Source organism: Thamnophis sirtalis, unplaced genomic scaffold (assembly GCF_051295495.1).
Source record: "Thamnophis sirtalis isolate CommonGarterSnake01/CBP01778 unplaced genomic scaffold, rThaSir2_p1.2 scaffold_15, whole genome shotgun sequence".
NCBI classification, from domain to species: domain Eukaryota; kingdom Metazoa; phylum Chordata; class Lepidosauria; order Squamata; family Natricidae; genus Thamnophis; species Thamnophis sirtalis.
The window spans coordinates 28,613,977-28,640,292 of NW_028261395.1; the positions used below are offsets into that span (position 1 = coordinate 28,613,977).

Sequence of the window (26,316 nt, forward strand, 5' to 3'; positions counted from 1 at the left end):
ATGTGCTACATATGTACTAGTTATTCCCGACTCTAGGGGGCGGAGCTCATCTCCATTTCAAAGCTGAAAAGCCAGCGCTGTCTGAAGACGTCTCCATGGTCATGTGGCCAGCATGACTAAATGCCGAAGGCACACGGAACGCTGTTACCTTCCCACCAAAGGTGGTTCCTATTTTTCTACTTGCATTTTTACATGCTTTCGAACTGCTAGGTTGGCAGAAGCTGGGACAAGTAATGGGAGCTCACTCCGTTACGCAGTGCTAGGGATTCGAACCGCTGAACTGCCAACCTTTCTGATCGACAAGCTCAGTGTCTTAGCCACTTAGCCACTGACCATTTAAATATGCTAATCATCATGCAGATCTTTAGCCAGGTTTTAGAACTGTCACACATATTTGAATCCTAGCACAATAGTGTATTGGTGTAACAATAATATACCAGCTAATTACAATTTCTAGTATAGACTTGGTTTTCCTACAACAAGTGAAACCTGTGCAGAAAAATTCCTTCCGCAAATTCTGACAATACCAAATACAGGGATTGCCGTGAAACTTTTAAAACCTAATGCAAAATTTGAGTCCAGTTGGTGATTTAAAACCAACTGAATTCATATTTTAAAACCCAGGAAATGTTTCCTTTTTAATTTAATTTGGTCCTATATGGCAAAATACTGTAGATAAATCTGCCAAGGCCTTCATTCTTTGTCCCTTCTGCATCCATCACGCAACAATAAGACTAGTAGTGTTTAGAAAGGTTAAAACAGGGGCATCAAACTCTCGTCTTCACGGCAGTGTCACGTGACATATTGGGACTTTTCCCTCCTTCCCTAAACCGGGTGGGGGCAGAGCCAGCACATGACACATCTGGACTGCGGGCCACAAGTTTGACACCCCTGGGTTAAAAGAACCGCTTGCCCACTCAGTTCTGAAATGAATGAGCTCCCTATCCCAAAAGCTCCTTTTAGTAAAGAAAGGGGCAAAGATATTCCTAGAGGCAAGATGAAAACATAATTAAATGCTTTACTAATCTAAATATAGTGAAAAAGCAAGAGTAATGAATGCTGCATGTATTCAGCAATAAGCTAGAAGTTCTTGTTAGATTTGAACTGGATGGTCTTGGGAGTTTGAGAGTTTAATAGGTCTAATCTGGACAGAAGAGGGTAGACCCCCTGACTCCTATTCAGAGAGTTCACACTGATATAATTCTCCTGCACATGGGCCGCTTCCAATCCATTCTCTTCTGCAACAGCACGTTCAGCAGTCTGTGGAGCCAGATTTTCTTGAATCAGCTGGTCTCCCTGCAAACAAGGAGAGGCAAAAGACACTGTGATATGAAGGAAAGCCTAAGCCCGTAATGGCCACCTATGGCACACATGCCACAGATGGCACGTGGAGCCATCTGTTAGGGCACGTGAGGCGTTGCCCTGTCAGCTCCAGCGTGCGCATGCTGACTTTGTCCTTCTTTTTTGGCCATTTTTCCCCCTCTGGAGGCTTCTCTGAAGCCCCCGGAGGGTGAAAAACAACCCAAAGCGCAAACCAGAAGTTTGGGAACTGACTTCCAGTTTGCACATTGGGCCATTTTTCACATTCCAGAGGCCTCAGGGTGACTTCCAATTTGCCTGTAGAGCCATTTTTCCCCACTGGAGCCTTCAGGGAAGCCTCCGGAGGGCCTCCGGGAGTACAGGGGAGCCTGTTTTGACCCTCCCCAGGCTCCTAGAAAGCCTCTGGAGCCTGGGGAGGGCAAAAAGACAGGTCCATTGTGAGCCAAAAGTGGGGGGCGGAAGACGGGGGTAATGCACATAGCATTATGGGTGTAGGCAAGCCATGCACGACTCCTCTGTGCTCCCCCTGCTTTTGGCATGCAATGGGAAAAAGGTTAGCCATCGCTGGCCTAAGCCATTCTTCCAAAAGCAAGGAATTTCCCTTTATCTAGGGTGGCAATCAGAAATTTGCATTGCTCTCTTAGCTTTTGGGGTATATTGAATGTAGTGTCTTGAGTTTCAGGGAGAAAGTAAATGGCATAGATCAGTGATGGCTAACTTTTTCCGGACTGAGTGCCCAAAGGATGTGTGTCCAAACCCCCAAAATACAATGCGTGTGCGGCTGTCTAACCTTGGCAACTTTAACACTTTTGGACTTCCAGAATTAGCTGAGGAATTCCCCATATTGGCTGGGAAATTCTGGGAGTTGAAGTCCAGGAGTCTTAAATGTTGCCAAGGTTGGACACTCCAGCTTATATAAACCATCTCCAAGCCATCCCTGATAGTCTGCTGACATACCTCAGGTACCGAGTCTTTTTTCTTCATTTTGTTCCTTTCAAGGTCTTCAAATTTAATTACCAAGGCTTCGGTCTTGGATATGATGCCACCAACAGAATTCTCCAACTTTAGCACTCGCCGCAGGAGTCTGTTGAAAGGGAGAGAGGGAATGAGGGAGGCTTCGAAAACCTACTTTTAAAATAGTATCTAGGATAGAACATAGCAACAGTCAAGGCCATTCCCTGCATGTTTTATCCAGTTCTGATGCATGCACGACATCTATTTGATGTTCATCCATCTCCTGGTCACAAGTGTTCCTGAGAGCAGGAATATAATTTCGGCAAGAATTAACGGAAGTGGTTTACAATTTTAAACAAAAAGAGAGAAGAAGGTCCATTACATACAAAGCAATACATTGGATTGAGGAGAAAGAGCTATGTCCTTATATGCCATGAAGGATCCTGAAATTAGCAGTTTCCTGGACAAAGACCAGGGAGAATAAAAGAGAAGACAGTACTGTAAACCCCCAACTTCCAATTTGAAGAGCCTCGGTGGCACAGTGGTTAGAGTGCAGGACTGCAGGCTACTTTTGCTGCCTGCTGTCTGCCTGCAATTTGGCAGTTCAAATTCCACCAGGCTCAAGGCTGACTCAGCCTTCCATCCTTCTGAGATGGGTAAAATGAGGGCCAAGATTGTTGGGGGGAAATAGGCTGACTCTGTAAAACTGCTTAGAGGGCTATAAAGCAGTAATATATTGTATTTTTTAGTGCATAAGATGCTCCGGAGTATAAGATGCACCTTAGTTTTTAGGGAAGAAAATGGGGGGAAAAATCTGCCTACCAGGTATTCATCTGGCTAGCGTCCTTCAGCACAGCTTCAGCAGATTAGTTTGCTGTTTGTGAGCGAGCAGTGTGCATCGCCTGCATGCACCTCATTGGGGCTAAAAAGCAGCTTTTAAGGCACAACTGATCATCATAGGGAGCTGCAATTAGTAAAGCAGGCAAAGCATGGAAGAGATGAAAGAAGGCAGCAGCTGTTCCGGGTTGCCATTTTGGGCTCCACATCTTGCATTTTCAGCCTCCATACACTCCAATTGCCGCCCGAAAACGCAACATGAAGAGGCGGCGACTGGCAGTGATGTGCTCTGGTGATTCCAGCTGCCTTGAACGTGTCTCAAATGGAATATTTGGAGGCTGAAAACGCGAGGTGCAGAGCCCAAAAACGCAAGCCACTGTCTGTGGCAATCTCTGCAGCCAGGAAGAGGATGCGTGGAGGCTGAAGGGTGTTGGGCGGCGGGTGAGCAGGGCTACATTTGGAGTATAGGACACACCCATATTTTCAGCCTTTTTTAGGGGAGGGGGGAATGTGTGTTATACTCCAAAAAATACGGTAAGTCTAAGTGTTATTGCTATTTATAATTCATTACCTGTTGTAGGCAATAGGTTGGGAGGTGTAGAACACTGAAGGTTTGAAAAATTGGTACTCATTTTTGGTACTCATAATCCCACGCCTAACACTTCATAAACAACTTGCCTATTCAGCTGGAAACCGACCGCCTTGCTTTACTGTGCTCTGCCAATGAAACAGGTTTCATATTAATCAACACTAGCAGATTTGTTGGTCTCCAAGTGCTGCCATTTGTGTATGTTCATTTAGTAAATGTTAACATTTTCTTTCCCTTTAGGGCCTGTGAATTTTACCTGTATATTTTGATATGTATTTGGTTATTGGTTAAAATCAAATGAAATACTACACACATTTGGAATTCTTCCTCAGAAATTCGGCTGGTTTTGTTTGCTTGATTATTCTTTGCCTCTGCAAAACCAAGATTATTGTCTAAAGTGTTGTCCCTGAAGGATTTCCCCAAATTTTCAATTTCTTCATTCAGAGCAACCTGAGGAACAAAATTTAATCAGTTATTTAATCATAATGAGATTTCACTGTAATAATTTAAAATCTTGCAGACATGGATTTGTGTGTTTTCTTCCACTGGATTTATTACTGACCTACGAGTTTCACTTTAACTCTCTGTACAGCTAACAAATTTATGCCATAGCAATCTTCTACTACTTGATCCTGAAACTCCTATCTTTAGCGGGCTCTTCTCAATAACTGCTCCCGATCCCATAACTTATTTATTGTTCATAGGTAGAACTGTCCGTAGTTGTCACAAGTTCATATGCATTTGCACTCACATTGATCAGAATATGCATATTATACATATTATGCCTGTGAGTCTCTTGGACTGCAAGGCGATCAAACCGGTCAGTCCTAGAGGAGATCAACCCTGACTGCTCTTTAGAAGGGCAGATCCTGAAGATGAAACTCAAATATTTTGGCCACCTAATGAGAAGGAAGGACTTTTCCCCTTGAGGGGGAAAGAAGAATAGGACAACAGAGAATGAGGTGGCTGGATGCAGTCACTGAAGAAGACAACGTGAGCTTAAATGGATTCCAGAGGATGGTAGAGGACAGGAGGGCCTGGAGGAACGTTGTCTATGGGGTCGTGATAGGTTGGACATGACTTCGCAACTAACAACAACACATATTATTCCTAATATGAGCATCAAAAACTCCACAGTAAAATGCATTTTTGCATGTAATACTAATATATGCAGTTTCTCTTATTTCTACTTTTGTTGTCAGGGAGAAAAGTATAATAGAGATGAAGAGTAATTGAATATTGGTTTGCATATTGCTTCAGCAAAGTATTAATTAACTTAAAAATGAATTACACTCAGCTTTCTCCCTTTTCTTACTAAATGCGAAGAGCCCAAGATAGAGAAATCGTTATATGGCATGAGTCCTATCCCTAAAGCATTTCTTATTTCAGACCATAGAATATCAATATATGAAAGTTTAAACAGTGTATACAAACCAGATGTCAGGCTCAAAGCTAAGAATGTCATGAAGAGTTCTTCCAATCTGAGTCCCAGGAGTGGGATTCAGCCGGTTCAGATCAGTTCAGGTGAACCAGATGCTAGTTTTACACCTGGTTCACTGAATTGGTAGTTGCAAGGACTGGCTGGCCCTGCCCTGCCCACCCCACCCCGCCCCTCCCAGGAGTCTCCATGTGGTCCATTTTGGATGCCAGGTAAGTGCAGGGCCTGTGCAGAAGCTCTGGGAAGGTAAAAAATGACCCTCTCAGAAGTCCAGAAACAGGCCCGTTTCTGGCCTCTGGAGCCCAGGGAGAGAGCTATTTTCGCCCTCCCGGAGGCTCAAGAAAAGCCTCCAGAGCTCGGGGAGGGTGAAAATGCACCCCCACCGCAGTGCAGGAGGCCAAGTAGGCCACGCCCACCCAGCAAACAGGCAGAGAACCAGTTGCTAAAATATTTAAATCCTACCCCTGCTGAGTTCCTTATTGTTCCATACCTATAGAAAAAAAACTTGCCAGACTGAGGACTCTACTTACCTGAATCTACAATATACTCTGTGAAGTATTCACCTTTTTTCTCCCACACATGATACCTGAGCCGAGTTGCCTCTCCCTCCCTCCCTCCTGGTGATCCACCTCCTCATTATATTCCATCACAGATCACCTTTCCCCCTTACTTTGTTCTCCTCTAGATCATTCCGCATTCTCTTCTGCTCTTCCTCGTCAAGGATCTGGTTACCATCTTTATCAAATTTTGCAAAGGCTGCTGTGATTTCATGTTCCGCATGACCCAGCCTGAATAAATTGAGGGTAAGGATGGGGAACAGAGAGAAGGGTGAACACGAAATCTGAAAATGTAACACTTGATGCATAAATAGCAAGGTTGATACTGAAGCACACTGCTTGACTGGTATGATGGTACAATGCTATGATGGTGAACCTATGGCATGAGTGCCACAGGTGGCATGTGGAGCCCTCCTTGTGGGCATGCTAGCCATCACCCCAGCTCAGCTCCACCACACAGCACACGCCTCCTGACAGCCAGCTGATTTTTGGGTCTCTGCTGTGCATGCGCAGGGGCGCATGCAGGGTGTTGCATGTGCCTGCACTTGAGCACAGAGGGGATGCACTCCCCCCTGTTCCCCGTTTTTGGTCCCAGGAGGCTTCAGAGAAACCTGGGAGGCACAAAACAGGATGGGCGGCAGCGCCCCCCCCCCATGGCCTATTTTTGGTTCAAGGAGGCTGCAGGGAGGCCTGCTAGGTCCAAAACAGGGTGCAAGGGCGTTGCTCGTGCATGCACAGGGGTGGGGGGAACATGTGCACATGTGCAGGGGCAGGGTGCAGGGCGGTTGTCACATATGCATTGCATTTTCGGCACGCGGCAACCGAAAGGTTAACCATCCCTGGTCTAATGAGGGAGATTTGTGAATTTCAACTGGAAAGATGCTTACTCTCTCAAACTGTTCTTAAAGTCTTCATATTCCAGCTCTTTGGTTCCTTTCTGCAAAGCTTTCTGTACATCAGAGATTCGGTCTTTTTTCAGCTTCAGCTTCATCAGTGTCCGGTTATAGCCCTTTTACACAAATAATGCAAAAGAAAGTTATCGTCATTGTTTTACACTGTGGCCATCACAATACACAACATTAGCAACTACTGGACAAGGCTGCACAATGGCAGACACCCCAGCTGAGGCCTTAATTCACAAGTTCCTTTCTACCCTACACTTTTTCTGAAATTACTTGAATAAGGCACAGTCACAAATATTGGAAAGAAACTGATACTATCAGTTTCACTTTTATATAACTATGTTTGTATAAAGTACAGGCAATTCTTTATTTACAACTTTTTGTTTAGTAACCATTCAAAGTTACAATGGCATTGGAATACATATAACAATACTCCTTCTTCATCTAATATATTTAATAGGAACATAAATAAGTGAATATAATAATAAATGTGGTTAGAATTATTTTGTTATATCACTATTATTGCTATCAGTATATGTGTTATCTTTTTTTCTTTTGTTAAATGGTATGCCCGGACAATACACTATATGGCTGTGTGTGTGTGTTTGTTTGTGTGTGTGTGTGTTTGTGTGTCTGTCCGTGTGTGTGTGTCTGTGTGTGTGTGTGTTCCAGCATAACTCCAGAATGCCTGGGCCACTGAAATAAAAAGGACTATATCTATAGCATCAAGTCACAGCACCTTTGACAGTGATAGTGTGCATTTTAGATTCAGGAGTCAAGTTCTGTTAAGATACAGCCTGTTGAGCTTTAAAATGGCTTCTATTGAACAGCACAGTGGAGTTCCCATGGTAATGGCTTCACAGTACTCCACAAGGGGGCTCCCTCTAATCCAGGATTGGGATAAATACATACCCGGGCAACACTGGGTTATCAGATAGTATATAAATTTTAAAAACTTGACCGAAAAGTTACAATGGCATTGAAAAAAGTGACTTACAATCAAAGCTATAACATCGCAGCATTCCCATGGTCACATATTCAGAATTTGGCTGGATGGATACTGGCATGTATTTACTATGGTTGCAACTTCCCATGGATGTAATTGCCATTTATGACCTTGTCAGCTGGTTTCCAACAAGCAAAGTCAGTGGGGGAAGCTGGAGTCACTTAATGACTGTGTGATTCACATAACGGCAGTGATTCATTTATCAACCATGGCAACGTGGTTGCAAAATCAGGCACAACTCACGTAACAGCCGCTATGCTTAGCCATAGAAATTCTAGTTCCAATTGTGATAGTAAGTTAAGGACAGCCTGGGCTTCACTTCGGTATTGGAATGACTGGTGTCCCTGGCTTTCACTATGGGTCCAGGCAAAACACCAGAGAAGCTTTTATTACAGGTTGGAAACAAGGGGTAGGTTCCGGCCACCATTACTACTGGTTTGGTCGTAAAATTGTGCGCACGTGTTTTCTTTGCTCACATGTATACCAGACAGGGTGTCTTATCCCCTCAGTGCCCATTTCTGTTTTAAACGATCTGTGCATGCACACAACATTAAAAAATGAATAAAAATCACATTTTTTAAATGAAGATTGTTCTGCGCATGTGCAGAACAGAAAATCAAGATGGTGCTGCCGATCATAGAACCGGTACAGTCACGTGTCCACCGTAGTTACTACCTATTTGTCCAAACCGGGCCGAATAGGTAAGAACTCATCTCTGGTTGGAAACCCCCTGAGGGTTGCACCATACAGTTGCCATGGAAATGGAAATTCCCAAAGGATTTCTAGAGGTGCCAAAGTGCTCCCTAGCAAGCATTCATTCAAAAACAATCTCATTCATAAAAGATGAAATAAAGGTATAAATGGATGAACTACCTGCTTCAGGATGTCCGATAGCTGCAGTTCATTCTTCTGGTTTGAAAGTTCCTCTTTTACTTCAGAGTAGGTGTCATTTATAATAGCCAGAAACATGTTCTGTAGAAAAGAAAAAATACAGTGCAGATTATCTTGAAATTAAGAATCCAGTCTTCTGAGGAATTAAGAAAATATCAAAATGTAAATATACAAGCAGAAAAATGATATGAATTGACATATGTTAAATAACAATTATAAGAATCTATATCTAAGAATGAATTTGAAAGGAAAAATAAACTTTTTACAAGAATCTGCTCTTCTGAATGGTGTGGGGGGGGTGAGGGGGAATTTGCTCTGCACTTGTGGCTTTTATGTGATTTGAAGAATTGGAACTACCCTTTTCACTTGAACATAAGACCAATAATAAGCCCAATTGGCTTTTGAGCGCATGTGCTAAAATAAGCCCTCCCCCCAAATAAGCCCTCCCCCAAAATATTGCAACACAGCAGCAGCCCTCATGTGACCCCGCTCGCTGCCTTCTGCACCTCAAAAATAATAAGACCTCCCTGAAAATAAGGCCAAGCGCTTTTTTGGGGAGGGGGTCAAAAGAAAATAAGACCCTGTCTTATTTTGGGGAAAACACAGTAATGCTTCAATATTAGATAGCAATTCCAAAACAAAACTTTTTTTTGGTCTGTTCTATTATTTCACTTTTTGAAAACCAGGGAAAAGATTTTATATGAAAAACTAGGAATTTCTTTTAATTTTTTTGTTAGAATTATATGTTACAGAGGGAGAAATATTTATCAAAGCATCATACAGTTGAAGAGGGCATTAAAACATCTGAGTCCTGGGCTTACTGTCTTTGCTAAATACACTACAGGAGAGATCCATATTTCCCCTCAATCAAGGGGTGAAATGCTACCAGTTTGGACCGGTTTGCCTGAACTGGTAGTAAAAATGTTACTGATTCAGGCAAATCGGTATTTCCAATGATCAACTGTCTCACCCTAAATCTGCTTTTACCATTAGTCCCCCTCGCTCTTCATCCAAAATCTACCCTCCTTTAAGTTCATTAAATCAAAATCAACTTACCAATAGCACAAAGAAGACGAAGAAGACGTAAGTGACAAAATATATGGGTCCCAAGATTCTGTTGGCATTGTCAATAGCATTATAGTCAAAATCACCAAGAATGATGCGAAATTGTGTGAAGCTGTAGAATGGAAAAAGGAAATGAGTTGGCAATATGATTTTTCAGGAAAAGAGCTGAGATGGAAGGATTTAGATAAGCAAAAATATTTCTCCCTCTTCTTTCTGAAATACAGAGCTAAGTAGTTGAGTTAGATCTCCATATAAAGTCTCCTCCTTTAAATTCCTGGGAGTCCATCTCAGCGAAGACCTTACCTGGAAACACAACACGACCCAGGTGGCCAGGAAGGCCCAACAGAGACTCCATTTCTTTAGGGTCTTGCCTAAAAACAGGGTGGAAGAACAACTGATGACCAATTGTTGGAAGAAATGTCCTTCTGGATTCAGTTCCAAGTGGGGAAAAAGACACTGGAAACAAGAAGGCTGCTTGGAAAGATGGTTTTAATGGTGGACAGGACCACATGGCTTGACTTCCTGAACAGTCAGGGAGTCACATGCTTCCAGATGTTGGGTGAAGAAGAAAAGAGAAAGAAGGGGCTTACTGAGAGTTCCTGGGTTTTTTATACTCTCTATTCAGCCCCACCTCTCCATTTCCTGTTCCTGTCTAAGAAATGTATTCTGATTGGTTGTCAGACTCCCAGGGGCTGGGGGGGGGGGGTGGGTCTTAGCTAACTTTGTAGGTTGTGTGCCTTTTTGAGTCCCAAGCTTGGTTGAGTTCCCAGATGCCATGTGGTAAGTTTCTGTAGAAGGCTAATGCTACCTTTGTTATGTAGACTAGCTCAGGCTTTTTTAAAATGGCCCATTAACAAAGGTGGGGGCTATTAAGAGTGAGTCTATTTCCTGCCAAAAAACATGTTTCTCCATTTTTTATCCAAGGAAATATAATATTCTGCCTTTACAATATTTCCCAAGATATTTCATTTTTCTAGGAGGGGTTTAGGTGCTAACTTCCTTCATTCCTTTTACCGGTCCACAATAGAAAGCATCCTCGCTTATTGCACCACAGTATGGCATGCCTGTTTGACATCCACGGATAGAAAAACACTACAGAGGGTGGTGAGCACAGCACAAGACATCATGGGCTGCCCCCTGACACCACGAGATGAGATCGCTGGGGCTCTCTGCCTTAGAAGAATGAGGAAAACCCCCAGGGACGAATCGCACCCCATCAGTCCTTCTTTATTCTCCTACCATGTGGAAGGAGATATAGAAGCAGAGGCAGCCATACAAACCGGCTGAAGAACAGTTTTTATCCGTGGGCTGTCAGACTCCTGAATGCGAAATAACATCATAACTATGTAGTGCAATGGACTTGCAGGGCCAGCACAATGTGTAACATGTTCATACTGGTGTAATGGGACTGAGTGTTTGTTAATATGATTTATTGGTTTAGGGATTTTTTTTGTGCTCACTGTGTTGGCGGGGGGGGGGGATATGCACTGAGGGTATACAATGCCCTCATTGTACATATGTTGTGCGCTGGCAAATAAAGTATTATTACTATGAACCCATTAAACATGGAAGGAAACCTATGCAGAAAGTTCTGTGTCTACAATTCTTCCTGAAACATGAATAACCCACCACTACCACCACTGTGGATCATGTGGCTGATAGGGAACGGGATCTTGGCATGGGTGTTATTAAATCTATTTAATTGTATTATTGTAATATATTACACTGGCCACATTTCACAGCTCCTTTGGTAGGAAGAAGCAGAAGGACAGGTGAACGATGAGTTGAACCATCATGGCTGCCAGCTCCCTGATACATTCTCCTCTGAAAGACCAGATGGCATGGTAAAGATGGAGGAAGAACTAAGAAAATGGAAATGTGGAAAGGGAATTAGATTCCTCCTAATCATCTACCGTATTTTTCGGAGTATAAGACGCACCGAGGCTTTGAAGAGGCAAATTAAAAAAAAAAAAGGTTTTGCACTCTGCAAACCTCCCAAAAACAGCCCATTTTTCACAAAAATGGGCTCGTTTCCCCCCCCAAAAAAAGGGCATGAATAGCCCTTAGGAGGCTTGTAGAGTGTTCGGGGGGGGAGACGAGCAAAAACTGGCCCACGTTTTGCAAAAACTGGCCCATTTTTGTCAAAAAAGGGCATTAGGAAGCTTATAGAGCACTTCTGAGGGTTGAGGGAACAAAAATTGAGCAAAAAATGGGCTCTTGTTTGCTCATTTCTGCCCTCCCCAGCCTCCAGGAGCTCTCTGAAAGCCTCCTACAAGCTATGCATGGCCATTTTGGTGAAGGGGGCAAGGTTTCAGGAGGCAAAAAATGCTGCATTCAGTGTATAAGATGTACCCCTATTTTCAGCCTCTTTTTTGAGGGAAAAAGGTGTGTCTTATACTCTGAAAAATACGGTAATAGAGACTTGAAAACTCACCTGGATCAGCAGTTCTTCCATTCCTACAAATCCTGCAACTAGACTTCTAATTAGGTTCATAGAATAAAGTATACTGTATTTTTCGCATTAGATGGTCCAGAGTATAAAACACACATTAGTTTTTTGGGTGGAAACAAGAAAAAAAATTCTGCCTCTGCCTACCAGCATCCATCGGTATTCATCTGGCTAGCATCCTTGTAGCAAACAGCAAATAGCCTGGTCAGCTTTAGCATATTATCACAGCCTGATTCGGCACCAGCAACTGATTGGCAGTTGGATCGGTCTCCAGGAATACCACTAATGAGCTGTTCCAGGCTGTAGGGATTTCCACAGCCCATCTCCGCCTCTTTGCGTCGTATTTTTGGAGTCCTTGCATCGCGTTTTTGGCCTCTGCATGCTCCACTTTAGACCTGTTCCAGGCTTCAGGGATCGCCACAGGACACCACTGCCAATAGCTGCCTCAGCGTGTCGCTTTTTCAGCCTTCGCACGTCATGTTTTCAGCCTTTGCATGCCCTGTTTTTCGTCTCTGTGCATAGCATTTTCAGCTGGTTACAGGTGATGGGGATCCCGCCAATCCCTGTCACCTGGAACCAGTCGAAAATGTGATGTGTGGAGGCCAAAATCCGAGTGTGCAGAGGCTGAAAACGCGACACATGGAGGCCAAAAACAGCCAAAGGGTGGGGACCAGCAGGTGAGTGGGGCTTCAGCAACATTCGGTGTATAAGACACACCTCAATTTTCACCCACTTTTGGAGTGGGGGGGGGAGAAGTGCATCTTATACTCCGAAAAGTATGGTATATTACCAATCTTGCAACATCTAATCTGAAGTGGTTGTGAATCCATTGGAGAATCAGTTTAAGGAGAAGGGTTTGAGGCCAGGAAACATTAAGGATCATGTCTTTCACATGACCAGATATTTATTATTATAACTTTTACTGATACTTTTGGTCAGGGGTGTGAAATCATTTTCTTTTGGTCTTTTTGTCCTGTTTGAGGTCAGAGGAATAGGACCAAAGCCTTTGTGTCGCATTTTTGGAGTTCATGCATCATTTAAACAGGCAAGAACAACATTTCTTATTACCTGTGTGTTTGGAGTTTTGGAAGGGTTTCAAGAAAGATATGGGTACATGAAACCTCTCTAAGGCATTTATTATTTCAATTTCAATGCTACTTGACTGCACAGCTACTCTGGGCGGTTTACTGTTACAAAGCAAAAAACAAAACAACATATTTCAAAGAAAAAGAATAGAGTGGACCAGGATAACTTAACTCCTCATGCGGAATAATCAGTTCAGATTAGAAGTTAAACAGACTTCTGGATAATAAACATCTGGCTGAGATCCTTGCCATGAAGGAGAAGTAAAAAAAGGAAAGGACAACATGGGAGATACTCACATGCATTTAACAAAGGTGCTGAAGTTTTCCACTTGGGTTCCAAAAAGGAGATAGCCCAGTTGCGCATAGGCAAAAAAGACAATGAAGAACATGATGGCAAAACCCAGAATGTCCTTGGCACATCGGGCAAGAGTGGAAGACAGCTGGGTCATTGTTTTGTTAAAGCTAATATATTTGAATATCTGGATAGGAGAGGAAAAGAGAACTGCCAGTGAACTTCTTAGGTTTGGGGTTAGAATAGACGATGAAAAATAAAGAAAGACAATTTCTATCTGGACTTTAAAAATTCAGTATTCTGCATGCAATGGGATAAGGCATATATAAAGTAAATTGGCATTCTCAAATTGTTTCTCCTTTACTATTGTTTTGCAATCCCAAAAAGGGAAATGAGTGGAAATACTTTCCCAGGGCCATCTATTGAATTACTCCCCAGCTATAGAATATCTTCCTTCAGGAATTGCATTTGGCCCTGGCACTTTCAAGAAAAAGATCTTTCTCTTCCGACAGAATTTGTGACGAATGATGTTAACTGTTCTCATTTGGTTTTAATTTTTTGATGATTTATATTTTAGACTCTTGGCCACCTTGAGTGCTTTATGGATAAAATAACAGGGTATAAATCAAAACAGTAAACAGATACCAGCACTGTTCCTTTATTGCCACCTTATCACCCCAAAAGATAAAGGTAAAGGTTCCCCTCAAACATATGTGTTAGTCGTTCCTGACTCTAAGGCGCAGTGCTCATCTTCGTTTCAAAGCCGAAGAGCCAACACTGTCCGAAGTTGTCTCTGTGATCGACATGACTAAACACCGAAGGCACATGGAACGCTGTTACCTTCCTACCAAAGGTGGTCCCTATTTTTCTACTTGCCTTTTTACATGCTTTCGAACTGCTTGGTTGGCAGAAGCTGGGACAAGTAACAGGAGCTCACTCCGTTATGTGGTGCTAGGGATTCCAACCACTGAACTGCTGACCTTTCTGATCGACCGCATTCCTTGTCAAGCCACCCCCAAATGCAGCCTCTTCCTCTTTCAGCTCCTCCTAAGTTACTTCCACTTCTCTTGTTCAATTTCTTCAATGCAGTTTTAGCTAAAACATAAGACGTTTTAGCGTCTTAGCCACTGAGCCATCACATCCCTTTTATCACCCCTACTGGATAGAAAATTCTTACTTTATCAAATTGGGATGAGAGACAAAGGATGAAAAGTACCTTGATCCAGGCAAAGAACAAGTTCACAGCATTCATGTTGTTGTACTGGGTTTGCCAAAAAGCCAGAAATTCAAAGTCTGCGTAGATGTTGGGATTTCTTAGCAGCTGTCCCATTAACCTGTTGACTTCAATGGTACGAAAAATGTGGAATCCAATGGCTAAAACAGAAAGCTGAGAGAAATGTGAGATTCAATAGAAAGGGCAGAGGGTGCAAAAGCGTTTCCTTCTCCTCCCCTTTCAAATATCTGCCAAGGGATTCCAATGCACAGGAGCAAAGGGGGCAGAAGCCTCACCTCATTCCCATGTTCAACTGTGATTTCCTTACTTGGTCCTTATAAACAACTAGCTGATAACCCGGCGTTGTCCGGGTATTTATTTATAGGGGGAAAATGTTCGGACTAAACATAATTTCTAATGTTGGATTTTCCCCCTTACCAGAAGGAGCCCCCTTGTGGAGTACTGTGAAACCGTTACCATGGCAATCCCACTGTGCTGTACAGTAGAAGCCATTTTATGGCAGTACAGTAGAATCCATTTTAAGGCACAACAGTCTGTATCTTAACAGAATGCACACTCTGAGGAGGGTTAGGGTGTCTTACACCCACAGTATTTTTTTCCAGAGAGTAAGTCATTTGTGTGCCAAATTTGGTTGCTCGAGGTGTTCCAGAGTTATGCTGGAACATACACACACACAGCCACTTTTATATATATATATATATATATAGTCAGTGTAATTATAACACATAGGCACCTAAGTAAATGTCTAGTTAACTAATCATTTCAAAATCAATGAAACTTTTAAGTCTAATCTTTCTTCTCCCATTTTAACTATATTAATTATCACATTGCTTTAATATGTTTACTATTATAATCCTATTAGAAGAAATCTTGAGTGGTGCGGTGCAATGGTGGGTTATGGCCGGAACGCCCTGGTACAGGCGTACTGGTGCCCTCTGGGAGCACCAGGTACCGTTCCGGTACAATGCTCCAGAGAGCCCATCCACCCGCTCTCTCTCCTTACCTGCATTTGATACAGGTATACCCAACCGGGCATTTGCGCCTGTGCATGGAGCATACGGCGCCCCACCGAGCAGCTGGAGTGTGGCGGGTGGTGGGTGGTGGACACCCAGCCCATTGCAGCGTACCGGTTGCAAAGGGATCTGGAACCCCACTGGTGTGGTAGCCTAGAGGTGGAACTCTCACCTCACAATCAAGAGGCTGTGAGTTCAATCCTAGGTAGAGGCAGATATTTCTCTCTCTGGGCACGATGAGAATATATCTGCTGAGAACTCCACATTGGCGACAGGAAAGGCATCCGGCCAGTAAACACTCAGTTCCATTCAGTTGTCCCGACTCCAGCCCAATACTAGGGATTATGGGGTCATTAAAAGACCAAAAAAAAATATATAGAAGAAATCTCACCAAAATGACCACTATATCCAAAATGTTCCAGATGCTGGTGAAGTACTGAAGCCTGTGAATGTGCAGTTCCAAGATTTCTTCCACAACGTAATAGAAGATAAAGATGCAGAAGACAATTTCACAAGAGACAATGAAGAAATCCCAAGTGCTGACATACCGGAGTAGTTTCACAGTCCGGATCTGCCATGAGGGAATGGCACCCCCAGTGGCAGGGAATTCCACCACCAACCTAGGCAGCAGAGAAGATAGTGCGTAAACATACCTGGTAGCAAGGGCTAATATTCTTTTTATATTGACTATTTCCTGTTGGAAAATCAGCTACTAGATATATAGAAACATTTAAAATAGAAAGATCAATCTATTTGGAAGTTAACTTCTTATTTCTTCCACAGTCCCTGGGGAATTGCAATAAGACTGGGTGATTCACTTTTGCCCAAAAGTGAAGAAAACAAAAGAAGCAAAAGCCACTTTTGAAATTAATTAATTTGGTAGTAATCCTGATGTTAAGATGTTAGCCACGTTGTACTGTAGGAAGTTAAAACCCACCCTTCTCCTAGAAAAATGAAATATCCTGGGAAATATTGAAAAGGCAGAATATTATATTTCCCTGGATCAGAAATGAAGAAACATGTTTTTAGGCAGGAAGCAGACTCACTCTTAATAGCCCCCACCTTTGTCAATGCACCATTAAAAAGCCTGAGTCGATTCTACATAACAAAGATCTCCCCCCTTCAGCTCCAGGGTGATGGGATTAAGGTATGATGGTATTAGCCCTTTACCCATCTCACCACAGAGCACCTGGGAAGAAGCAATGCTCAACCAAACCTGGACTCAAAACACAGCCTAGAGAGTTGCCCCTGCATAGCCCCATGGGAGTCTGACAACCAATCAGAATACAAGATCAAGATCAAAGGCCAGAGAGGGTATAAAACCAGGAACTTTCAGCATCTCAGTCTCTTTTTTCTTCTTCAGCCAACATCTGGACACATGTGATCCCCCTTTTCTGTTCAGGAGCTCAAGCCATGTGGTCCTGTCCACCGTTAAACTATCTTTCCAAGCACCTCCATGTTTCCAGTGTCTTTTTCTCCACTTGGAACTGAACCCAGAAGGACGTTTCTTCCAACAGTACTTTTACCAGCCAAGGAATCCAGTCATTAGTTCCCGCATTCCATCTTTACAGTGTTTTGTTCCACCATTCCACTCTTTCACCATTCCACTGTTTCCAGTGCTCTGCTATTTATATAGGCTTGGGGCTACTTTTTCTCCACTTCTATGCTGTCACCAGCACTACAGGTTTAGGACCCTATCAGCATTTCAAGGTATGAATGGGGTATAAGGAGAGAGCATTTGACTGGGGCTAGTTCTCCTGAGTTGGTTTGGCCTCCATACTGCAGTTTTTCTCAATCTTGGGAACTTTAACACATGTGGACATCAACACCAAGATTTCCCAAATCCATACATCTTAAACTCCCCAAAGTTGAAAGAACTGCCATATTGAAATAAGATCTCGATCTTTTTTCATCAAAAGAATGGCATATTCAGTTAGGCTTGTTTCCATGTAAATATTGTCTGTTTATTAAGGTAAAAGTTCCCTTCAAACACACTATATTGCCAAAAATATTCGCTCACCTGCCTTTACTCGCATATGAACTTACTGTAAGTGACATCCCATTCCTAATCCATAGTGTTCAATATGACGTCGGTCTACCCCAGGGGTGGGTTTCTGCCAGTTCTAACCTCTTCTATAGAAGAGGCTCCACAAATCTACAGTGCCGTTTAGAACCGGTTCCAGCTCCCCCCCATCTGTCCGCACATCATCAAGATGATGAGTAAGAGGAGGAATTCTGGGAGTTGAAGTTCACAAGTCTTAAAGCTGTCAAGTTTGAACACCCCTGGGGTTTGTTTTTCTAAAGGGTTAGGGGTGCAAGGGTCTTGTAACTTGAGAGCTTTAAGACTTGCACACTTCAAATGCCAGGGTTTCTGAGCCAACATTTTGGTTGCTAAGCAAGAGCATTGTTAAATGAGTTTCACCACAGTTTACAAGTTGGCCACGCCCACCCAGTCACATGGCTGGCAAGCCACTCCTACCCAGTCATGTGGCTGGCAAGCCACTCCCACCTGGTCACATGGCTGGCAAGCCACTCCCACCCAGTCACATGGCTGGCAAGCCACTCCCACCTGGTCACATGGCCGGCAAGCCACTCCCACAAAGCAGGCCACACCTACAGAATAGGCTCTAAAAAATTTTGAAACCCACCACTGGTCCACCCTTTGCAGCTATAGCAGCTTCAACTCTTCTGGAAAGGCTATCCACAAGGTTTAGGAGTGTGTTTATGGGAATTTTTGACCATTTTTCCAGGAGTGCATTTGTGAGGTCACAGACTGATGTTGGACGAGAAGGCCTGGCTCTCAGTCTCCACTCTAATTCATCCCAAAGGTGGTTTATCGGGTTGAGGTCAGGACTTTGTGCAGACCAGTCAAGTTCCTCCACACCAGACTCTGTCATCCATGTCTTTATGGACCTTGCTTTGTGCACTGGTACACAGTCATGTTGGAAGAGGAAGGGTCCAGCTCCAAACTGTTCCCATAAAGTTGGGAGCATGGAATTGTCCAAAATGTCTTGGTATGCTGAAGCATTCAGAGTTCCTTTCACTGGAACTAAGGGGCCAAGCCCAGCTCCTGAAAAACAACCCCACACCATAATCCCCCCTCCACCAAATGTTACACTTGGCACAATGCAGTCAGACAAGTACCGTTCTCCTGGCAACAGCTGAACCAAGACTCGTCCATCAGATTGCCAGATGGAAAAGTGTGATTCGTCACTCCAGAGAACGCGTCTCCATTGCTCTAGAGTCCAATGGCGGCGTGCTTTACACCACTTCATCCGACGCTTTGCATTGCACTTGGTGATGTATGGCTTGGATGCAGCTGCTTGGCCATGGAAACCCATTCCATGAAGATCTCTGTGCACTGTTCTTGAGCTACTGAAGGCCACATGCCGTTTGGAAGTCTGTAGCGATTGACTCTGCAGAAAGTTGGCAACCTGTTCGCACTATACGCCTCAGCATCCACTGACGCTGCTCCGGTTGTTTACGTGGCCTACGTGGCTGAGTTGCTGTCATTCCCAAACACTTCCACATTCTTATAATAAAGCTGACAGTTGACTGTGGAATATTTAGGAGCGAGGAAATTTCACGACTGGATTTGTTGCACAGGTGGCATCCTATCACAGTTCCACGCTGGAATTCACTGAGCTCCTGAGAGCGACCCATTCTTTCACAAATGTTTATAACAACAGTCTGCATGCCTAGGTACTTGATTTTATACACCTGTGGCCATGGAAGTGATTGAAACACCTGATTCTGATTATTTGGATGGGTAAGCGAATACTTTTGGCAATATAGTGTATGTGCTAGTTGTTCCCGATTCTAGGCAGTGGTTCTCATCTCCGTTTCTAAGCTGAAGAGCCAGCGCTGATGACAATTCCGTGGTCATGTGGCCGGCATGACTAAATGCCAAAGGCGCACAGAACACTGTTACCTTCCCACCAAAGGTGGTTCCTATTTTTTCTACTCTCATTTTTACATGCTTTCGAACTGCTAGGTTGACAGGAGCTGGGACAAGTAATGGCAGCTCACACCATTACACGGCGCTAGGGATTCGAACTGCTGAACTGCCGACCTTTCTGATCGGCAAGCTCACTGTCTTAGCTACTGAGCCACTGTGTCCCACATCTGTTTATCACTTATCAGTAATTTTATTCTTGCTTCTGAGTAAGAAATGTTATGGATCATACAGGGGTATTTCAAAGTTGATTTTCTGAATGAAAATGGTTTAATAAAAAAAAATTGTAGGGAAAAAAATTAAAGACAAGGAAAAGTTCAAAAAATAATTTCAGAAGAATGAGCCAGAACTGCCATGTTCAAATGCTACTTACCTGAGCACACAGAACAGGTTGATGTTGGCATTATATACGGAGAAGTCCATAAAAACAGCACGGGTTCCACGATCCAGCCATAGGTTTTCTTTCAAGACTTGTAGAGTTTCTGCACTTTCCTCCCGGGTTATTTTGAGGTCTACATAATAGCCTCCTCCACTGTAACTTGTTAATCTGCCCCAGTGGGAAGAGCCATCGAGTTCTTGCTCTGTGTAATATTGCCACCTGTGCCACAAAAGTTTTTATGGAGGAAAAAAAGAGAGTGAGAATTGGTGAAAGGAAAATGCACAATGTCTTGAATTGGCTCAGCTTGAGCTGCATCCTTCATCCATGATTTCCTGTCCAAGAACAAAAGTATTGTTCAACTGTCTCCTGGATATAGAGGTGATATGATTATAGCCTCAAACCTTCACAGCTTCAACCTCAAACTGTCTAGCGTGGACTTCACCACATTCCTAAGAGGTCGTAAAGGGGGTGTGCATAACCGCACTAGCGTGCCTACCGTCCAGGGGTGGGTTGCTAATCCCGTTCTAACCGGTTCGGTTGGAACGGGGCCGGCGGCGTCCTCATGCACACACACAGTTCACGCATGCGTCTTAGCACTTGCGCGATGCTCCAGCTGCTTGCGGAGACTCGCGCAGGCGCTGTATGTGCCATCCAGCTGCTCGCGGAGAATCGCGCAGGCGCTATATGTGCCATGCGCCTGCGTGGAAGCACAGAAGCCTTTGAAGACCGGTAAGGAACGCGGGCAGGTGGGTGGTCCCTTCGCCATTCCCGGAAGTTACTTACTTCCGGGTTCGCCGACCAACCGGTTCGCAGGGACCGCTGCGAACCGGTTGAAACCCACCCCTGCTACCATCCCTGTCTTACTGTCCCCATTTATTTGTATTTACTTCCTTTGTTCATGTTTATGTTTATACCTATGCCTGCTATCTTGTACATGTTTGACAAACAAATACATACATAAATAAAGATATCATTTTTGAAGAAATTAACCAGTAATCTATCAGCAGCATTCCCAAAATACTATCTGAAGTACAAGGTTTAACTTTTCTCCCTTGACTATTTATTTTGATGACGTGAATCAGAGGTGGGTTACTCCTGGTTCGGCTGGGATTGGGCAAACTGGTAGTAGTGGCGGCGAGTAGTAGCAGCGGCCCACCCGCCCGGATGCTTCTGTGCATATGCAGAAGTGTTGTGCATGCATGGGCGCGCTCACAGGAGCGCGCCCAAACCGGTAGTAAAAATATTGGCAACCCACCACTGACGTGAATGCTATGAATATTAGGAGAGCTATGAAGAGGAAAGAGTTATGGGAAAAAGTCAGAATCTTGGATCTGGAATCCAACCCCCTTCTCAAGGCAGGAATCTAAATTCACAGATCCTCTTGATTCATTGACAACCCTGCAAAGTAATCCAGACAAGAAATACATCTAGAAGCACTAGCTATTATTTTATTGTAAGGCTACCTTAACAATATTTTGCAAGTGTGAAAGTACATATTTCCCCCTTGCCTTAACAATACAAGAAATTAGGGAAGGTCCCTTCTGAGCCTCTTGTCCCATCTGTCCGTGTGCATGAGAGTTCATGACTTGGCAGAAATATGATAACAAGGTAAGCCAACGAATAGACATGGCAACTGGGTCAGCCTATGAGGGCTGTTTGGAAACTGAAACAGTATTTGCTGGAGACAGCTAGGAGCCTGAACTGAAACTGAAACTTCTCTCCTCTGTCTAGGTTTGCTTGTATCTGCTATCACGTTGGAGAAACCTGTTTGGGTATTTATACTTATTTCATGTGTTATATTATATAGAAAGAGAAGTTAATGAATCCTGCTGTGTGTGCTTTCTGGATATGATTGCTGCTTCAAACTCTGACACCATCCACTATCCAGCTGTAGGCTGTACTCTGTCTTATCTGACCATCTCTTGGCAATATCTCTGCTCCCTATATCCCATGTCTTTCCCACTTACCGTTATATATTTTTCCCAGTGAGGATTTTTAACAACAGTCTCTTAAAGAAATACTTGATTGATAGTTTTGCAGATTGCATAGCATATATGTAGCCAGCATGTTATATTTGTGTCACCGGGATGAAAAGAGGAAAAGAGCAAGTGCTTTTTCTACATGCCCATGAGCTCTATGGTTTATTTTAAATTTTGTTTCAATGGTACGTAGACTAATTATTTTGAGTTTTTAAATGTTCTAATTAGCGGTGAGATTCAAAAAATTTTACTACTGGTTCTGAGGGCGTTGTTTTGTGGGTATGGCATGGCTTGGTGGGCATGGCAGGGGAAGGATACTGAAAAATCTCCATTCCCTCCCGAAATGTGACTTGGGAGGCAGAGAATAGGTGGGAGCAGGGCCAGTCAGAGGTGGTATTTACCGGTACTCCAAACTACTCAAAATTTCTGCTACTGGTTCTCCAGAACTCGTCAGAACCTGCTGAATGTCACCTTTGGTTCTAATGAAATATTTTGAGCAGGGTTCTTTCTCACAAACTCAAAACAGAAAACATTTCTCACTTCTGACAGTCCTATTAATTTAATATTGCCTTACTTATAGTTATATTTAACAAAGGTTATTCATTCTGATGGATTTTATGTTTTCTGTAATTTTATGATTTTGTTATCGGTGTTTTGAAAGCTTCCAAACTCATGATACATGATTTTAAAATAAATGAGACAACAAAATGAGATATTGTGCCTCTGAATCTATACAATAAATTGACTGCAATCTTATTTTCTGAAATAGATGTGTACTTCAGAGCTGTCATTTATGAAATTCAAAAAGGTTATCCTCTACTTACGCTGTCCCATTCAAAAGTCCAAAGGGTGATGTGTTCTCTTTCTCTTCACTGTATACATCATAACAACCAGCAATATCTTCTTTGAAATCATCATGCACCACGCATGAGTTGTTCTGGACCTTGAGTTGGCGTAGCCGTGGGACGCCAAGCAGTAAGTTTTCATAATAGATATAAGATTGTGCATTGTGGCCCAAAGATTTATTGTTATACCACTTAGTCCAATATAAACTATCCAGGAAAGGTCCTTGTGTATACTACGGAGATAAAGAACAAGAGGAATGTTATCTGAAACAGCCACATGGCACAGAATGACATTAATGTAATTTGCTTTTTGCGTATGTCAAAATGGAAGAAGTCGTATTAATGCAAGAATGAGCAATTGTGGCTAGTTCTTAGATATTTTTTTTAAGCTAGCTGAAGTCCCTTCTAGGGGTTACAGGAGAGATTTATGGTGTTTTCAGTTTCAAAAGTTCAGTTCAAAAGTTCAGGAAATGGTCCTGACAACTTTGTTGTTTATGATCCAAGGAGCTTCTGAGATGGCGAAAAAGGTTTGCAATCTCCAATTACTGACTCAGTATGATTGAATTTCAATTGCATAGGAAGAGAGTTCTTATTTGTAAATTGGAATTGTTTAGTGCTCTTTCTTTGCATAATAGTATAGAGGAAGAAGTATATATGATCTTTGTCTGTCTGTCTGTCTGTCTCTCTCTCTCTCTATGGCTCTTTGTGTGTGTGTGTGTGTGTGTGTGTGTGTGTGTGTGTGTGTGTGTGTGTATTCCAGCATAACTCTGGAGCACCTAGATCAATTTCAACCAAACTTGGTACACAGATGACTTACACTCCAGAAAAAAATACTGTGGGGGCAAGACACCCCTAACACCGCTCGGGTGTGTGTGTGTTCTGTTAAGATGCAGCCTGTTGTGCCTAAAATGGCTTCTACTGTACTGCTGTAAAATGGCTTCTATTGTACAGCACAGTGGAGTTGCCATTGTAACAGCTTCACAGTATTCCACAAAGGTGCTCCTTCTGGTAAGGGGGAAAATCCAACATTAGAAATTACATTTGGTCTGGACATGTTCCCCCTATAAATAAATACCCGGACAATGCTGAGTTATCAATTCTCTTTGATATATAGTCAGAGGACATTGAAAGCAATATAATTGTTGTCGTTAGGGGTGGTTTTTTATTTATTTATTTATTAGACTTTGTCAAACATAAATGAGAACAAGAATAAGAGTATAAAAATACAATGATAGGGACAATAGGCACATTAGTGCACTTACGCACGCCCCCTCTACTGACCACTTAAGTATCAAAGTAAGGTGCATGGAAGTCAAAAATTGTAACTGACACTGTGAAAATTTGTAGATGAGACAACTGAATCACGTAGGGCATTCCAGACTTCAACAACTCTGTTACAGAAATTGTATTTTTTACAGTCATTTATTGTTTTTATACTGGGTTTTTTATTGCTCAAAGTCACAGAGAGTGAGTTGGCCAGCCATATAAATTTAACCAAGCCTCACATGGAGAAATGGATGAACTGATTATAACTTAGTCCTAGAATGTGCAGAAATCACAATAGGATGAACTGTGTACATTTATTTTCATTGCAATTGCGCATAAGCTATCTGGTAATGAAATGTGGTTTCCACATGTGTACAATTCAATTGGGCAGATTAAAGTCAGTTCAAAAGAATCCTAGAAGTTTTCAGTCCCTGAGCCATATTTAAAATGGCTACAAGTCAGCACCCAAAACTTCTTGGCACTCACTCGCCAAAAGTCAGCCATGCTTCCAATGGTCTGGAAGGAGACGCCACTGTCTGAAGGAGTCTGCAGAAAGAGTTCAGACATCACTTTGGTATAGTAATAGGCATTTGAACTCGTCATCCCATAGGTCACTAGAGGAATTTAAGAAAAGAAGGGGGAAAAAAACAGGAAATGTATCAGTAACATCGAACATGTATTTCTAATTAAATGCCTTGAGATATGTAATGCTGATTAGGGATGATCTTGATTTTTACTGGATCTTATTCCATAAAAGCATTAGCTGGCACAGATGTTGTGGCATGTGTGTTTAGGTGCACCAGATATACCTACTCAACACTACTGCCATGTGAACTGCACTTACCCCCAGCAGGCTACTGTGTGAAAATCAAGGTGCTGGTTGCCATCTTTAAAGTTGCATGTGGCATAGGGCCAGGTTATTTGTGAGATATTATTTCTCTGACAGCGTCTGCCCTTCAGATCTGTCAGAGTAGATATGATCCAAGTCCCATCGGTTGAAACAATGTCATCCAGTGAGTCCCATCGGTTGAAATAGTGTCATTCAGGGAGGAAGCATCCCTTCTCTGTCACGACACATGCCTTTTGTCTGAAATGGTATAGGGCAGTGATGGCGAACTTTTTCAGCACCGAGTGCCCAAATTGGAATATGCATGCATGTCAGAGGTGGGTTGCTATCAGTAGTGGACATTGGGACTGGGTCATCAAACCAGTTGGCCACGCCCCCAAACCAGTTTGGCAGTCGCCCATGCCATTGCCGGCATGTTTTTACTCATAATTATTAACAGGCAACTGCGCATGTGCAAGCAATGCGTGGCGGGTGCACACGTGACCGTGAAGTGAACCAATAGTAACTCTGGCAGCAACCCACCCCGGTGCATGTGCGTACATATGTGTATACTAGAAACCCGAAGACCAGCTGGCCAGTGTGCATGTGAGCGCCGGCCAGCTGATCTTCAGGTTTCCAGCATGTGCATGCATGCCAGCCAGCTGGTCTTCACACGCGCTGGAGCACCAGAAACCCAAAGACCAGCTGGCTGGCGCACATGCCAGGTTTTTTGGCTGGTTTGGGGGCCATTTTCAGGCTGTTTTTTGGGCAGTTTTCAGGCTATTGGGGGGGGGGATTTTCTGGTGCTCTGGCGCCTGCGAACAGCAGCTGGTAATGGGACATGTGCCCACAGAGAGGGCTCTACGTGCCACCTCTGGCACCCGTGTCATAGGTTTGCTATCACAGGTATGGGGTCTCCTGTTTAGGCGTGTGTGTGAGAGAGATTGGAGGACCGTCAGAATCCATTCAAATTCAGTTATTCTATTACTCTTTCTATGATTACATGTATCAGTGGTGGGATTCAGCCAGTTTGCACCACTTCAGGACAACCAGTTGTTAACTTTCTGAGGAGTTTGGTGAACTGGTTGTTGGGAGAAATCATTAGGGCAGAGACACGATTGTTAAATTATTTGAATCTACTGGCAGCTCACTCAGGGACTCACTGTGCACGTGCGCGCACTTTGTGCGTGTGCATGCACAGTACAAAGAATGTTTCTGCGCATGCACAGAGGCAAAAAACAAGATGGTGGTGCCGTAGAGAGAACCAATTCGGGGGCGTGGCAGGTCAAGTTATTACCTACTTGGCCAAACCAGTCCAAATTGGTAGGAACCCACCTCTTATGCCCACCCCAGCCCCAAAGTCAAACACAACCCGGATGTGGCCCTCAATGAAATCGAGTTTGACACCACTGAACTAGAAGACTTTCAAGGTCC

General features: G+C 43.3%; 1 protein-coding gene across 1 annotated transcript in view; it reads right to left on the reverse strand.

Annotated features, from left to right (window-relative positions):
* Positions 1 to 638: 638 nt before the first annotated feature.
* The window catches only part of PKD2L1 (polycystin 2 like 1, transient receptor potential cation channel), a 44,814-nt gene continuing 19,136 nt past the window's right edge, over positions 639 to 26,316 (reverse strand). The window contains exons 3-15 of the mRNA XM_087702634.1: positions 24,543 to 24,670; positions 22,770 to 23,023; positions 19,961 to 20,185; positions 16,024 to 16,252; positions 14,602 to 14,772; positions 13,391 to 13,572; positions 9,551 to 9,671; positions 8,477 to 8,575; positions 6,583 to 6,704; positions 5,809 to 5,926; positions 4,014 to 4,150; positions 2,278 to 2,404; positions 639 to 1,296 (exon numbers count right to left, since the gene is read on the reverse strand). Of these exons, the coding sequence (XP_087558760.1) occupies positions 1,081 to 1,296; positions 2,278 to 2,404; positions 4,014 to 4,150; positions 5,809 to 5,926; positions 6,583 to 6,704; positions 8,477 to 8,575; positions 9,551 to 9,671; positions 13,391 to 13,572; positions 14,602 to 14,772; positions 16,024 to 16,252; positions 19,961 to 20,185; positions 22,770 to 23,023; positions 24,543 to 24,670 (2,129 nt within the window). The 3' untranslated portion in view covers positions 639 to 1,080. The remainder of the gene's footprint in view (positions 1,297 to 2,277; positions 2,405 to 4,013; positions 4,151 to 5,808; positions 5,927 to 6,582; positions 6,705 to 8,476; positions 8,576 to 9,550; positions 9,672 to 13,390; positions 13,573 to 14,601; positions 14,773 to 16,023; positions 16,253 to 19,960; positions 20,186 to 22,769; positions 23,024 to 24,542; positions 24,671 to 26,316) is intronic.